This window comes from Manis pentadactyla, chromosome 5 (genome assembly GCF_030020395.1).
Source record: "Manis pentadactyla isolate mManPen7 chromosome 5, mManPen7.hap1, whole genome shotgun sequence".
NCBI lineage: Eukaryota > Metazoa > Chordata > Mammalia > Pholidota > Manidae > Manis > Manis pentadactyla.
In genome coordinates, this window is record NC_080023.1 from 60,700,969 (window position 1) to 60,718,325 (window position 17,357).

Genomic DNA, 17,357 nt, shown 5'->3' on the forward strand with positions numbered 1-17,357 from the left:
GTTCAAGTATAAAGGTTTTTGTGTGTATGTCTGCATGGGTTGGATGAGTTGTCTGCTGTTAGAACATAGTACATGAATAAATACCCAGAAGTAGATTGCTTTATCTCATGGTAGTTATTTTTTTTAATATTTGAGCAACCTCCATACTGTTTTCCATAGGAGCTAAATCAATGTACATTCCCACCAGCAGTGCTGAAAGGTTCCCTTTTTTCCACATTTTTGCCAATATTTGCTATCTCTTATCTTCTTAAGAATAGCCATTCTAATAGGTGTGATGTGCTCTTAGTGTGGTTTTGATGATTAGTGATGTTGAGCATCTTTTCATGTGCCTATTGGCCATTTTTATGTCTTCTTTGGAAAAATGTCTATTTAGTTTCTCTGGCCATTTTTTAATTGGATTGTTTGTTTTGCTATTGAATTGTATAAGTTCTTTATATGGTTTAGATATTAATCCCTTATCTGATACATGATATGCAAATATTTTCTCCCACTCAGTAAGTTGCCTTTTCATTTGTTGGTGGTTTGCTTTGCTGTACAAGAAGCTTTTTGGTTTGATAGAGTCCCACTTATTGATTTTTTCTTTTCTTGCTTGTACTTTTGGCTCATATTAAAAAAAAAATCATTGACAAGACCAATGTTAAGGAGCTTTTCCTCTACATTTCCCCTAGAAGCTTTATGGTTTTAGGACTTTAATCCATTTTGAGTTAGTTTTTGTGAGTAGTGCAAGATAAGTTCCCAGTTTCATTTTTCTACATGTGGTTATCCAGTTTTCCCAACACCATTTATTGAAGGAACTATCTTTCTCCCATTTAGTGTTCTTGGTTTCCTTGTTAAATTTTAGTTGACCATACAGGCAGGGGCTTATTTCTGGGTTCTCTGTTTTACTCCTTAGTCTATGTATCTCTTTATATGACAGTACCATACTGTTTGAATGACTATAGCTTTTAAATGTAGTTTGAAGTCTGGACGTGTGATGCCTCCAACTTTGTTATTTCTTAGAATTGCTGTGATTATTCAGGTTTTTTTGTGGTTCCACACACTTTAGGGTTGTTCTTCTCTAATTCTGTGAAAAGTGCCATTAGAATTTTTATAGGTATTTCATTGAATCTATAGGTGGCTTTGAGTAGTATGGATATTCTTCCAGTCCATGAACACAGGATGTCTTTCCATTTGTTTCTTCTTCAGTTTCTTTCATCAAAGCCTTATAGTTTCCATTGTAGATTTTTCATTTCTTTGGTTAAATTTATTACTCAGTATTTTATTGTTTTTGCTGCAATTGTGAGTGGGATAGTTTTATTTCTTTTTTAGACAATTCATTGTTAGTGTATAGAAACAGAATTATGTTGATTTCATGATCCAGCAATTCCACCTCTGGGTATATATTTAAAGGAAATGAAACAGGATATCAAAAAGATACCTGTACAACCATATTTTTGGCAACATTACTCACAATAACCAAGATATGGAAACAACCTAAGTGTCAGTCAATGGATGAAGGGGTAAAAAAAGATGTGGTGTATATATATTCAGTGGAATATCATTCAGCCATGAGAAAGAAGGAAATCCTGACATTTATGACATTTATGACAACAGGCGTCCATTTTTTTATGACAACATGGGTGGAACTTAAGGGCTTTATGCTCAGTGAAATAAGACAGACAGACAGAGGCTACTAGAAATGGAACTAAAACCCCAGTAATGCATTTAAAAGCAGCTTTTCACCTATTTTTTTCCTCTTCTTTTATTGTAGTTGCTTCCAGATGTCTTCCAGTACTCTACAGTTGAAACCTGAAGTTAGCTTTCACTCGTGCTTTTTTTATATTATGTCCAAGCTTTCATAAAAGATTATGATTTGGATTTGAATCCCAGCTCTGTTGCTTGAAACAATTATGATCTTAGGCAAATCACTTCACATCTCTGAAACTCTATCTTATCATCTGAAAAGATGAGATAATAATACCTATCTTATAAAGTTGTTATGAAGATTAAATAAAATCATCACTTCACGTAAGATAATGTATGTGGCTTGCTGAGCATAATGCCTGGCAGAAAACACTGCATGTGTGGGTTTGTGTGTGTGCACATTATTCACCATTTTCTCTCTGTTGCCACTATAGTACTAATCTGGAAATACATAACTTCACATTCAATTACCACCCTGCTTCTGACTGTTTTTGGTCTCAATCCTCTGGCCAGGTTCATTCTTCACCCAACAGTCAGATGAATCAACTTTAAAGCATTCATATTTATCCCCATCTTCTCCAAACTCCTACATCAGGTCTCATCTACCTTACTCTTTTTGTTCCTAATCCTCTACTACCTTGTACTTTTACTAGGTTGTTCTCTACTAAATCATATGCCTCTGTAAATAAGCTTCTTATCCTACATTTCTTCTGTATCTTCATCCCACCCCAGGTCTCAGCCTTCTTAGTCATACCATTGGTCACTTGTATTTGTAAATCTCTAGTGTTACTCTTACATTACAGAAGTAATTCCTCAAATTTGCCTTAATGCAAACAAAAGCTCCTGCTCAAGGTAGCACCAAACATATTATTAATCTACAACAACCCAGATCCGGTAATGATACATCCATTGAGTCATTCATCGATTTACTCAGCACATATTTCTTACTCAGCACACCTTCAAGGTACTGGCATATAGCCATATACAAGAAAAAGGCCCTGCTCACACGGAACTGAAATTCTTCAGATTATATGTCAAAGTAAGCTTCTTTTTGGAAGTGGCTTTGGCACTACTTTCCACCAAGTGTGTGTTCTACAAGATGAGAAAGTAAGATCATATTACCAGTTTCTAAGGAAATAGTACTATTTTTGAACTGTTACCTTTATAGAATTATTATTAATTAGTTATAAGTTGTTAATTTGTGATATTAAAAAAATTAAAAGTAACTCACCAACTCAGTTTTCATCATCTAACTTGATATGTGTCTTAGCCAGTTTGGGCCATTGTAACAAATTACCCTAAACTGGGTGGCTTAAGCAATAACTGTTCTTATAGTTCTGGATGTTGGAAGTCCAAGATCAGGGTGTCACCATAGTTGGGTTCTGGTGAGGACCCACTTCTGGGCTGCAGACAGCTAATTTCTTCTTCTCACATGGCACAAAGAGCGAGAACTCTCTGGGGTCTCTTTATAATAAAAGCACTAATCCCATTCATGAGGGCTCCACTTTCATGACCTAATCACCTCCCAAAGGTCCCACTTCCTAAAACCATCACTTTGAGGGTAGGATTTCAACCTGTGGATTTTGGGGGGGACCCAAATATTCAATCCATAACAATACAGTTGATCAGTCTACTCAGAATATCAACTTCTTGTGGTAGATGATTACAAGACAGCCCAAAAGCCCAGCTTTAGTATAAGAGAAGACCTAACACTGAACCCAGAGGTGATCTCATGAAAAAATTGATGGAAATATGCAAGAGCCTCTGTTAGCAGGACTGTTACCAGCACTGTTGTCATAATGCCCATGCAGGTAATGTCATGGAGCAGGTGGAGCCGCTGGTGGTCACAGCGAGAACCTGTCAGTGAGTCAGCTGCCTCCACTGTTGCTCACAACATGGGCAAGATGCTCAGGGTGAAGTCTAGGTCTTTCAAATCAGGCCAACTGTAGAGGCATTCTTTGTATTAGAATGTATTTGACATTGAATGATCTTTATAGAGAAGAGTTCAAGTTGAAATGCAAAAAGGACATCTGCAGGAACATGTGAAGTATCTGATGTCTCTGCAAGTCCTTCTTTTTCTATTACACTTGATGATAAGGTTTTTTTTTTCAAAGTTATGAGATTTTTTTGTAGTTGTTTCTGAGGGCTCTATTTAAAATACAAATATCTATGGGAGGAAAATTTTATCTCCTAACATATTGGGTTGATTATGGCAGACTACTGAGATCAAGGCCCTCCCGAGAGATTTGGAAGAGACTCCACACAGCCTGTCTAGTTTACAGATTTGCTGCTCCATGATAGGAATGCTCAGTGGCTTGAGGAAAAAGGATTGGGTGGAAAGAAAAAGGACTGGGAAGACTGACAGGAGTAAATGATGATTTTGTTTTTATAGTCACAGAAGGGAGATATTTAATCTTTTTGACAGAGTATAACAAATATCTTAGCAGTAATTCCTGCTCTTATTTACTGAAATGGAAACTGGCAATGATAAGTGACACCATACAGGGTCCAAAAGGAGGTTCCACTGATGGATCATAGACTGAGTTAACAGAAAATGACTTCAAACTTTCATCAGGTCATTGATTTGCTTCTTGGCTCCACTGAAGAACTTTTGAGTGATATGAGCAGTATTTTTAGGTATCCACATCCATGAGGCAGATAGCTCAAGACAGATAGATTTGATTTAATATATGGAGAAAAGTAAAGCAAAAAAAAAAAGGCTTAGCTATCCTACACACACAGATAGCATAGTAAATAGGTGAGGGAAGCCTTTTTAAGTACAGCTCACCAGCTTAATGACGCCGATACAACCTGTGTAGAAATGTGGATCATACTCCTAGACCCCATTAGGGCACCAATCCTGTCTGTCCCATTACAGGGTGTAGTGGTAATGGATGTCCTAATATATGCAGAAAACTTATGAAAACCCTGGGAACCAGGCGACCAGACACAGGCAAGAGAAAGCGTGGGAAATTGCCTCTGGGGCACCTGATTCCTTGTTACTTTGCAAGAGTTCGGTGGTGAGCCATTCACGTGTCAAGGAGCCCTTTCCTCTCTCTGGCTCATCATGCTCTTAAGTGTCATTTTTATATGAACCACATGAGAAAGTGGACTGTTTTCCACATTACCTCCTGTGTCATACTATTTCTCCAGTCCTATGCCAGTCAGGTTTTTCTGGTTGTTATTCATGTACTTCATCTTCTTGAAGCTTGTCTCCCCTTCATTACAGTGGATATGTTTGAGAGGTCATGGCTAAATGACCTGCATTTAGAAGCATGGGAAAATTCTTCAAGCATTTCATTTAGACGATTACACATGTACCAGGAGGCTGAAATTCACCTAAGAGAAACAAGGAAGTTTTCTTCTGCTGCCTTGCTGTAGACAAGGAATCATTCCTTTTCCTCTTGGGGAATAAAGTTGGTTTTAAAAACTAGTTGTAGCATTGTTGGAAATCTGACAGAAGCCATAGAGTAGCCCCTTAGAAGTGAAAGAGAAGCAAACAAAATGCAAAGAAAAATGAAACAATACTCAAAGAACTTGAGACATTGGTTCCTCTCCCTCCACCCCAAAGTAGATTTATAAAGCACAAATATTCTCTTTGACTTTGCCAGAATATACAATTTCCAGACCATACTAGCAAAATTCATTCTGTTCAAGTGCATCTGGGAATTCCATTATTTGAGACCTTGGAGTAGTATGTAATGTACTGAAGCAGACATTCACTGTCTGCCATAGAATTAGTATGTCTTCCTAACAAAGTATCTTAGATGAGAGTTTGGGTTATTAAACCCAGGCCCTGGGAATCTGGGAAGGTAAAGTTTCCAGAGGAGATAATGACACAGAATATACAAACCAGAGACACCCCTGTCCTGAAGCATGGGTTGCTGGTGCCAAAAGGTTAACAAACACGTATTTTTTCCTTTATTCTTTCTGAAGTTAAAGAGCATTTTAATGTCCTTTATGGTGCTATTAGTATCCTTCCTGAATCATCTTTCCACACTTTGTGACCTCATGTAAACCCCTGGATTTTTTGAGGCACACACATAGACCAGACACCTAGTTTCTTCCCTGTTATCACCTCAGACTTTAAACATGAAATAACCTCTACTTTGTACCTGTTGTTCTTATCCTGACACTGAAAAATGGTTGTCTTCAAGTAAGAATAATGGAAATGATGTTAAACCAAGCCTAGCTTAGTTCTTTACTTCAGAAATCTGAAGCCAGTAATGAAAAAAGTAGTCATCCACATAGTGAAGAAAAGGGCCACAGCAGATGAGATACATATTCCAGGCTGAAAAAGGATTTCTTGGATAACAATTTAATAACATGCAAGAACCTGAAACTTTATTCATTCCTCAATTTTTTTTCTGAAAGTTATTTAGTAGTACACATTTTTCTTTCTAGTTTCTCATCTTGCAAAACAGGCTATCCCTCAACATATAAATAATCAAGTTCATTCATGAAAGACTTTCTTAAAACCTTATTCACCTGAACAGAGTAACTATGGCTGCCATCATCCAGCCTAAGTTTCTTGACCCCTCACCTCAGGGTCATGCAACCTGTGACCACCTCCCCTGCCTCATCTGTCTATTTTGTTTTCATCATGCACTGTGGCTATAATCACCTTCTTTCAGCTCCTGCATTGCCTCAGATTTGTTGTCAGGTTCTAATTTCCTTTGTTTTTACCATTCCTGACTTCTGCATTGCATTCTCTCCTTTTTCTTACCTTCTCCAGCATCCATCAGATCTTGAAGCTTTTCTGTCACTTTACAAATCTTTCTCTGGTCTCCATACCTGATTTCTGTTTCCTCATTGAGGTGTTCACACAAGAACCAAAACTTGTCCCCATCTTAGCACATCTTCTTTTATGCTGTTACTTTTGTGTTTATCTGCCCCAGATGATAAACTCATTTCATTAGAGAAATGAGCCAACACAGACCAGACACTTTCTCCCATCTTATCCTGCCTCAGAATATTGTTTTTTCAAAATTTTAAAAATACTATAACCAACCATTGCTCTTAGGTTAATATCCAAAATTGTTAGCATTATCTGCAAGGCTCTATATGAGTTGGACATTTCCATATTGTCTCCTGCAGCCCTTCCTCTATGCTCTGACACATCAGCCACACAGGCCTTGCAGTGTTTCCAAAAGCTCATGCTGCTTTGCACCTAGGGAAGCTTCTTCCTTTCATCACAAACATTGTTCCCTTTACCAAGAGCACTGCCTACTCCCCATATATCCATTTCATGTGGAAAAGCTTGATTTATCATTTAGGTTTCTGGATTTCGCATAGATAAATGCCTTATTTGTGCACAGTGCTTAGGCTCAGGTCCTCCTAACATTCAGAGCACAGTAAACATTCATTTGTAGCACATTTCATAGCCATAGTTCAATAATTATTTAATTTTATTTTTAATATCTATTTTCCAGCTAGACTATATATTCCAAGGGACAGTGACTATGGCTGTCTTTCTCAATAAATGTTGTGAATCTGTATGGGCCATTTTGCAGCATGTGTAGGAACTGAGTTAGGAAATACGCAAAGGTTAGGAAATAATGCAAGACAAGAATATAGGCAGATCATAAAAGATCTTAGTTGCCATGATAAAGAATTTATATTTTATCCTGGAAATAGTGAAGATTCATCAAATGTTTAAAAGCTGAAATATATAAGCTGTGTTTTAAAGATTAAGTCTGACAGCTGTTATATGGCTGATATGGTAGAGATTGGAAACCAAGAGAATACTATAGAATATTACAAAAAGTGGCAACACATATCTCCTGTCCCCATATGCACGTCCCCTTGGCAGTATGACTTTGCCATTCTTCCTATCCCAAGCCTTTAAATTTGAGCTTGATCGTGTGACTTGATTTGAAGCATTTGCACATTGAGGTTTGCGTGGGACCTGACTGGGAAAGCTGAGGCTACCATGTGAAATAGCTTCAATGAAGTAGTGAATTTCAGCTGTGTCTTAAACTTCCTCCTGGCTGTTGACATGTATGACATTTCCTTACCATCATTAGAAACATCTCTTACTTCAGCAATGAATCTCAGTGGTGTGTAATAGAATCCCGAGGGGGGGAGGAATCATATGTAGCTTGTATACATTTGTCAGAGGAGATTCCAGCACATTTTATAATTGCACATTGAAAATCACTCTACTGCGTTTCATGAATTAATGAATGAACAGTTATCTCAGCCTGGGGAGTTAACAGGTTCCACAAAGGAAGTGACATGTAGCCAGATCTGAAAAACAAGAATAAATATTCATCAGATGGAGAAGTGTGGGAGGGGTATGTCAAACAAAGAGAATAGTATGTATCCAAAATAACTGATTTGAAATGACAATATCTTTTCTTTCTGTATAATTGCACATAGACTCTGTAACATTCTAAAATATGCTGGTAGAACTGTATCGCTTTCAAGGAAATCTATAGAATTTAGTTTGTAGTGTCTAAAGTTTACAGAGAGGTCATTAAAATAAATTGTCATGATAATTGTTGCTTCTCCTCAAACTGTTCTTATTTGCAGGAACCTGCTTTAAACATGACTGAGTTATTTCCATCTAAATCTCATTCCCCAGAACAATAATAGTTGATGATAATCTGCCTCCATTTTCAAACAGTTTCAGTAACTCCAAAATCATGTTGACTTTATGAAATTGAATCTAACCCTGGTTTTGCAACAGCTGTTCGTGAGCCTTTCATGAAAGTCATGATATCAGTCAAGATCTAATACAGGCATGCCCCATTTTCTGAAGAGGATTTTCACTTCTTTGAAAAAAGACAGAAAACGAAAAAGCACCCAGCCTTTTTTTGCAGTTGGGGGGGCCATAATAGAGGCATTACACACCCCAAGCCACGAGAGGGCCCCCACTAAACTCCTTCCCCAGAGGCTGCACTCAGCACCTCAGCCTCAGTCTGGAACACCTTTGAACTGTGTTTGTGCCCAGCTGTGCTTTATTTCTATTTATTTTATCATCTGTTAACAAGATGGTATCAAAAAATCCTGAGAGAGGTTATTTTTTGGGTCTGGGAATATTCAAAATGTTTTCCATATAAATTAATGATAATTGCTTCTACTTTATGCCATTTCAGCCTATGAAAGGCCTTTTTGTAATGCTTGCCTACTTTTGGATGGTGGGGGAAACCTGTACCTGATTCTCACACATACAGAATTTTTGGTATTTTTCTTAAAACACACTATGGATAAAATGAAAGGTCCTGTGGCCAGGATTCTCACCTGGCCCTGGTTGGCTAGCTCACTGAACATGTGTGGGCCATGCATTGTTATTGACTCCTTATAAAGTGCTCTGTCCAGTGCTCTGGGTGACATGGTGGTACGGCTGCAAAGCTGCAGGAGAGCAGAGCAGAGACTGGAGTGGTGGAGTGGTGGTAGCACCGAGGACAGAGACACATCCGTGCAGACAGGGAGGCCCAGAGGCAGAGACCGGCTTGCTGCATGCAGACTCACTCTGAGTGAACGCGGTTCTAGTGACTGACCTGCCACCTGGAAATAAAGTTGGGTATAACCCTTTCACCCCAAGAATGTTTTACCGTCACTTCTTTGGTCACATTGAATCTATAGTGAACTTGCTGGGGGATGAAACTCATTGGCAAGACAATTGGTAACAGTCAGCAAGGTTCATTGGTGACCGAGTGTCTTGCCAGTGGGTTTTAGCCCCCTGCAAGTTCACTATGGATTCAGTGTGACCAAAGAAATGACAGTATAAGTTTTTGGGGTGAAAGGTTTACACCCAACTACTCCCATGGTGGCAGGTCAATCACTAGAACCCCATTCACTCAGAGTGAGTCTGCATGTGGCAAGCCGGTCTCTGCCTCTGGGCCTCTCTGCCTGCACAGTTGTCCTGCACAGCCATCCTCTGGGCCTCTGTCCTTGGCGCTGCCACCATTCCAGCCTCTGCTCTGCTCTCCTGCAGCCTTGCAACCATGCCACCATGTCACCCAGAGTACTGGGTGGAGCTCTTTATATAGAGTCAATAGCAACGTATTGCCCACAGGTGCATAGTGAGCGAGACAGCCAGGGCTAGGTGAAAATCCTGACCACAGGACCTTCCATTTTATCCACACCAAGGAAAAGAACAGGCTGCCCTAATGGGAGGAGTGTTTCAGCAGGCTGCACCTATAGACAGGGAGACATTTGAGTGTCCCCTGTGGATATGTGGTACTGTGACAGGGTGGAGGACGGGGGTTCACCCGAAGAGAAAGCTGACTGAAGTGGCATCACTACAAAGTGCTGTGGCTCAAGAGAAAGCAGCATGAGAAGGAACAGTGACCCAAGAATGAGCAGCACAAGAAGAAGCAGCCTGAGAGCGCAGGCTGCCAGGTGCCATGGGGCAGGTGAAGGATGTAGTGGAGCCATCAGCCCCAGAAATGGAGGAGCAGAACCTTGACGAACAGGTTGGGGTGGAGACCCTGCCAGTGCCGGAGGCATCGGCCCCTCGGTTGAGACCCCACCTGGTTGACAGCTAGTGGAGAGCCAGAAGGTCTCTGCAACCGCGGGTCCTTTCAGGAGAGGTGCAGCCGCCTCCTCAAGTTGTGGAGCACTCCGTGCTCTGCTTCTATCCTCAGGCTCAAGCACAAAAGGAAATATGGTCTGCTTCTCAAACAAAGAATTTAAAGGGCCCGTGAGGGTCGTGAGGACCCAGATGTGGGTTGGTTTGAAAGGCAGGAGCAGACAGAAAGAAATTGGTCTGGAGCTGTGGCAGTTGAGACTGGAGCAGCGGTTCCAGCTGCTGAAGACAAAGCAGAAGGCAGAAATAAAGCAACAAGATCCGTCTGTGTGTCTCTAAGACTTTTTGCTGGAGAGGCTGGAGAACAATGTTTGAGCTTCCTTGCACAGGGACCATTGCAGAGAACTGAGGGCACATAGATTGAGAGGAGAGAATCCTGGAGGGGTGGAGTGTGGATAAAATGAAAGGTCCTGTGGCCAGAATTCTCACCTGGCCCTGGCTACCTAGCTCACTACACACGTGTGGGCAATATGTTGCTATTGACTCTATATACAGAGCTCCACCCAGTGCTCTGGGCAACACGGTGGCATGGCTGCAAGGCTACAGGAGAGCAGAGCAGAGGCTGGAGTGGTGGCAGTGCCAAGGACGGACACTGGTAGAGCTGTGCAGGGACAGAGGCCCAGAGGCAGAGACCGGCTTGCTGCATGCAGACTCACTCTGAGTGAATGGGATTCTAGTGATTGACCAGCCACCGTGGAAATAAAGTTGGATATAACCCTTTCATCCCAAGAATGTTCTACTGTCATTTCTTTGTCACACTGAATCCATAGTGAACTTGCTGGGCCGCTGAAACCCATTGGCAAGACACACACACATTCTCGCTTACACCTAAACACACAATAAATCAGTTTCCAGAGGAAGTTACTGTTTTTTCAATGGAGCACATAGAACACTTTTCCCCACACATTATAGAAATAATCTTTAAAAGCATCATCATCATCTACAAACAGGTGTAAACTCTTACCTGCCCTTAGGGAAAGACTAGCCCATAAGAGGTTCTTCTGGTGAAGTCATGTGTGTTGGCTTACTCTCTTGCAGGGATGGTTGGGAAGATGCTTTTCCGAGCCTCAAAGAGCATCAAACATGTATTGACTTTAACTCTTTCTCACAATAGCTAATTTTAGCTCATAAGCCACCTCTAGTATTTCATAAATGTCATCTAGGACAGCCCTGAAATAATTAAGCAAAATCATGAGACTAGAGAAATTTTTTATAAGTATTGTTATCTTTAGCCAGTAATATTTGCTAATGATAATTCCCCATCTTTCTTGAGAAATCATTTACCTCCATATCCTGGTGCTTATGTAAATACACAGAGGACACATTAACACTAGCAGCAGTGGAAAAAATTGTATTTCTCATATGTAGGTTTTTATGAAAAATCACAGGGAATAGAGACCTTACATATACTTTTTTCATCAAATTCGTCACTGTTGGCCTCATGACTATGTACAAACTTAATTTCACATCTGTCTACTTTATTTCAAAGATAAAAACAATATTTGAAACAAGTATTTGAAAAACCAGGTATGTTCACAGTGACACCTTCTGCTTAGTACTTAGGGCTCCATTAGGGCCCTGTTGATGCACCCAACCACTTCTGAATGTCCAGAGAAGCCCTAGTCCGGGTCAGGTGAAGACCTGTTACCCATCACATCATGTCATGAAGTGATAGGAAAGATAGCATAAATGTGGGTTAGTTTCCCCAGAAAAGTGCAGAAAAGCAGGCACCAAGCTACACATTTCAGGCAGGTATTATTTCATGCAAGGCCTCATTCCCATTCCCTCTTCTCCACTCCAAACCTCACTTTTTAAGCAAAAGAATGCAATAATAAGCCTGTTAGGAAAGCATAATCTGGAAGAGGAGGTTTCATCGTTCCTGAGCAGACCAGTAGTTTATCTGATCTGACACCCAGGAAGAAAGTAACTCAGACTGCTAAGCCAGCTGTGTAATTTGCAGTGCTGGAAATAATTCAGTGATGAGCTGTGAGTACTCGTAGCTAAAATGTAGGAAAATTACTGTATTACAACTTTGCTCTTTCTTTTTTCAGAATATCATCCTAACCTTTGGAGAAAACTGAGTTAATTTTTTGGCACAGAAGTGTTTCTTGAGCCTTTGTACTTATTCAGGTCATAGTAATACAGTTTCATTGGGATAGGGTGGAATTAGAATCGCAGACAGTTTCAAAGCTGCTATGTGTAATGTCTCTACCATAGAGGAGTGGTAAGTTACTTTAACTTCAGTGAACCACACTTTACTCACCTATTAAAATGAAATAATAATTAAATATGAATTATTAAAATAATGTATATAAAGTTCCTGGCAAGTTGTAGGTACTCATTTGAAAGTAGCTGTGGTTATTGCTGTTTTTCCATATATACATATACACATAATTTCAAGGCACTTCACCTTTCAAAATTGAAAAATAAATTATATAAAAATTACTATATACCCACAATACTTTCCCTGGTGTAACCAATTTTATCTACCTTTTGATTGTGAAATAAACCCATTTTGTTTTCCATTTAAGATTTGATTTGTACCTGATTCTTAACACTTTTCAATAGTCTTTTATTTTTATCTATTAATATTTCAAAGTTAGTGGTTTATAAATATATATACAGTCAGTGAAAATAATAGTAAAGTAAATTCCTTCTAGAGATCTGCTGAAATTTTTAAAGGAATTGCTTCCCCAATCCTATAGAAAAGGTTGTAGAAGGCATTGCTCATGCTATGGAGTCAAGCTTATTGAGAAGCAAAAAATGCAGTCTATCACTCTCAAGCAGTGATTAGCTGGAGTTTTTCAGTAAATTAGCTTAAACTAAATTACGTCATTATTGTTTGTATCCAGTAAAAAGCACTGACATGTTCCTGAAAATTGATTTTCGATTTTAAATTTCAAGGGCTATTTGGTTCTTTGTGAAAAATTACTGAATGCCAAACCTGTGCATGGGGAAGTTCTAAGATCAAAAATGAGAGCAACACCAACCCCTCTCAAGACTTGGCTTTTGCCTTCTTGGTGCCAGTATCTCGTGAAGGGACAGACAGCACAGTGTGCTGAGTTCCATGTAGTCAGGTATGAAGTTACTGGAAATGGAGATGCTGGAGGGGTGAGTTTATGAGAAGAATAATAGGTGACATGCCATTGGCTTTTAATAACGACTAAAGAATAATGAGTTTATTTGGATAAGGTACAAGAGTGTTCAGTGGAAGGCATAGCTAGAGCAAAGGAAGAAAGTATTAATACATCACAGCTATTTGTGAAATGGCTTTGATTTGGTATAACATAGGATACGCTGGATGGAAGTGTGACAAGGGAAAGGGCATGCCTTGTGTATAGAGAGGATTTTTAGAAAACTATTACCTTCCACATCACAGTATTCTTATCTTTTCTTTGCAAGCATACCATGAGAAGATTCATGATACTAAGTGGAATTTTTTTTCTGTGATGTCTTTAAGCCTATTTGGACTTTTCTTTAAGTAAAAGAATATTATTCCTTTGTTTTTCTTAACGACTTAAAAAAAAATTATTCCTATGTACTACTACATTTCAAATTAGGTAAATGTAAATTTTACAAGCCATATTTCAAGAAGGCAATATAAATTGTGAAAAAATAATACTTAAGATCTAGAAAACATCTGTTGATTTTGATTCATGTAGAAGCATATACAAGCAAATTTGTAAAAGGCAATATATCTAAATAACGTAATTAATATTGTCAGAGTATGTGTTAAGAAAGTATTGTCCATGCTAACTTCCTAAAAGAGTAATCTGGGAAAACTTAGAAGCACTAAGTCAGCAGGTCAAAGCATGGAGCCATTTACCTGTAATATTTTAGGTATAAAAACATTCTTAAATAAAACTTGCTCAGAATTCTCTGTCATTTTTTTTTAGGATATTCACTGAATAAGAAGTGTTTATACCTTAGAACAGGACTATATATATATATATATGCTCAGTGATTCAAATATGTTTAATTATTTTTATGAGACTAGCACTGAAGTGTATTATCTGTGCATACATGATGCTATTATAACAGGAATTTCCAATTTGATGAATGGTGTGTGCCGAACTGTCTCTATTCTGTCTCTCCTTTGTGACCAGTATCATGTATTTTAGAAATAGTTTACTAGAAGGATAGGTAATCGAGTCAGTCATACATTATAAGCTTTCATAATGTGAAACTGACTGAGCTGCACAGAGATTCAGCCTACAGTCTGGATCTTCTTTCTGTCCACATTAGATATCATACACGTTTGTATGTGTATGTTGTTTGTGCGTGTATGTGTGTTACAATCTACTTCATTATAAAAGTGATTTGTGGTTAAGAGTTATATATGTAAGGCAGAAAAATCCACTATATTCTGTTAAACTAATCAGACAAGTAGGCCATTAGATCCATGTGGCTCTCCTGCTGTGACAGCCTATGTAAGCAGACTAAAATCTAAGCCTGTAAATGCCTCAAGCTTACAAAATTGAAATCTAAGGACAAGCAATCACAGCCAGGGAGGCTTTAGGCTGTAGCCAATCAATACTTTCCTCGCTTTGCTTCCGCCTCTTCTCCTAAAAGTCTCTCCCTCCTTCCTGTCAGTGGAGTGCTCCTGACCACTTCCGGTTTGTCGCTGCTCAAAGCAATCGATAATTCTCAAAAAAAAAACTCTTAAAAATTTTCATACGCCTCAAGTTATCTCAGCATATTTAAAAATATGTAACTCTCAGAAAAATGAAAAAGTAAATACTCCTTTCCGTTTTCTCCATCAGCTGTTAGGAAGGCGGCCAGCTTTATCACCCCAGTTCCAGGCGGTGTGGGGCCCGTGACTGTGGCGATGCTTCTGAAGAACACCCTTCTGGCGGCCAGGAAAGTCATTGACTAGGTCACGTGGAAGAAGAAGGCGAACCGAGGGCATGCTACCTATTTATTTGACAAAGGGCAAAAACCTTTATATTTTACTACAAAGCTATTTATTTCTACATTGTATTTATTTTTTCATGGATGGAATCATTGTGGATCAGACGATTCACACCACATGCATTTCCTGCTAACAGATTTTGAGTTTTAGAAAAACAAAACAATTCCAACAAAAACTTTGGTAACAATTGTTTATTTTGTGAAAAATATTTGTTCATAATGTTAAAACAGTCTTGAAGGGCTCATAATAAATGAATATATTTTTGACACAAGTATCATACACAGTGTGTTTTTGACATGTTTTGTTAGCTAGATGAGCATCCTTGTAAAATGTAATTTAGGTTTTTCCATAAGCATGCTCAATTTTTATGTATCTTCTGTTCTACGCTATATACTGAAAAACAGCTTGCTTGCTAAAAGAAAGATAAAATATTAAAAGTAAAATATCCATCTCATGTATCTCCCAAAAGCATCCTATGAGGTATCCTAATGAATAATGATACTCTATCAAGTAAAGAAAAATATACAAAGAAGGCAAAAATGCTACTGATGATTTCAAGCCAGTGATTATTTCAAATTATGGGTGACTACTTGCCACAGTAAAAAGTGTAATAATATGTTGGGTTTACATGTAATTTCTTTGTTCTTATAGGAAAATATTTGGACAGTAGCTTCTTTGAGGAATAATGGAAAATCCAAAAACAAATGAATATACAAAATAAAACTAAAGCTGTATTTTCCCATAGATATCAGAAAAATATGACATAGTATGAGTGAAGACTTCATTAAAGAACAAATGTTTGTTCAGAAATTTAATAGAAAAACATTTTTTATTAACCCAAAATTAACCTTAGGATATGACTAAAAATCTACTGCCTTATTGATCACAGTTCTTCCCTCTTCTGTTATGGCATTTGTTTCTCAAAATAGATGCCATATTTGTAATGGAATTTGTTAAGAAATACACATGAGTGTCAGTTGAAGGCTATTTGACACTACCCTAGGCACACAATTATGTTGTTTTCATGCCCAAATCCCAGTACATTTATGTACCAATAACAACTCTTACCCAGTTATTAGTGTGTACTATTGATCATTGGTGTGAAAATAGACTAGATGCTTATAATTAATACTTCAACTGTATAATAAAAGCAATTTAAAGAATATTTGTCATCTTTTTTCTTTAAGATACATGTATTTCTTTTCCATATGTTATCTTATTTTTTACAGAATTCTAGAGAAATGTACAAGTTTCTCAGACATGGAAGAAAAAGTTCTATAGCCCATTACACTATCAGTCCAGACCAGTCTTTGTCTGATAACTCTGGCAGATGTTTAAAATCAGTGCTCCCAAGCAAACATTTCAGAAAGGGCCTCTTTAACTTTTAAGGACCCCAAATTCCCCAAACAAACAAAATGACCCAAAATGCTGTAATGGAAAAGGTGAAGTCTGTAATTTTTAACTGATCTCCACCTTCCCAAAGTGAAGCAGGAGTTATTTTTAGAAGGTTTTTGCCCCATTTGCTAGGCTAAACTCACGGAGGAGCCATTCCAGAGACTAAAACACTAAAAAAAATTATTCTTGAATTTGTTAAAAATGGTAAGGAAGAGTTTTTGAAGACTTATCATGGGGTCAAGACTATTGCAATACAGGAGATTGAACTCAATTCTAAATATGGCAGACAGCTGTGGATTTATAGCCAATGAGCAGAATAAGGGGATTTGTGGATAGAGAATTACTTAGAGAAGCTTGATTATATATCAAGCATAGGGGGATTCTTGCTAAACTAGAATTCTTAATAAAGTCAGGCCAGATATCAAGGGTGGAAGATAGGGAACCTAATCAGATATCAAGGGGGTCGGGAGATTCTTTGCTAAAACTGGTCTCAGCAGGCCAAGTTGAGGCCTAGTCAAGAAGAGGACTCAGAGGAGCCTGACTAAAGTTTGGTCAAGGAGGACTTTATCAACAGACAAAGGAGATAAAGTTGATTTGTTGGTATGACCTTGACCTTATTTATGGTATTTGGGGTCCATAAAAGATAGACATGATAGCCCTGTGGAAAAGCTTTAGAAAAGTAAGTTTCCTTCTCCTACAAGTGTCTGTAAAAAGAACCTAGAAGTAATGGAGATTGAACAGTAATATGAAATTATGAGGTGAGAATGAGCTTAGCATATATACATGAAAGCAAGAGTTACAGTCGGACTGAAATGAAGTGTGTTAGAGAGT

General features: G+C 38.4%; 1 protein-coding gene across 4 annotated transcripts in view; it reads left to right on the plus strand.

The window, feature by feature from the left end:
- Positions 1 to 16,990, plus strand: part of MTHFD2L (methylenetetrahydrofolate dehydrogenase (NADP+ dependent) 2 like) — a 161,165-nt gene extending 144,175 nt beyond the window's left edge. The window contains exon 8 of one of the 4 annotated variants that reach the window (XM_036927502.2): positions 14,983 to 16,980. In XM_036927502.2, coding sequence (XP_036783397.2) covers positions 14,983 to 15,095 — 113 coding nt within the window. In that variant the 3' untranslated portion in view covers positions 15,096 to 16,980. Of the gene's footprint in view, positions 1 to 14,982 lie in introns of all 4 variants that reach the window. The other 3 variants (XM_036927500.2, XM_057502309.1, XM_036927498.2) reach the window with 3 other exon arrangements.
- Positions 16,991 to 17,357: the final 367 nt, after the last annotated feature.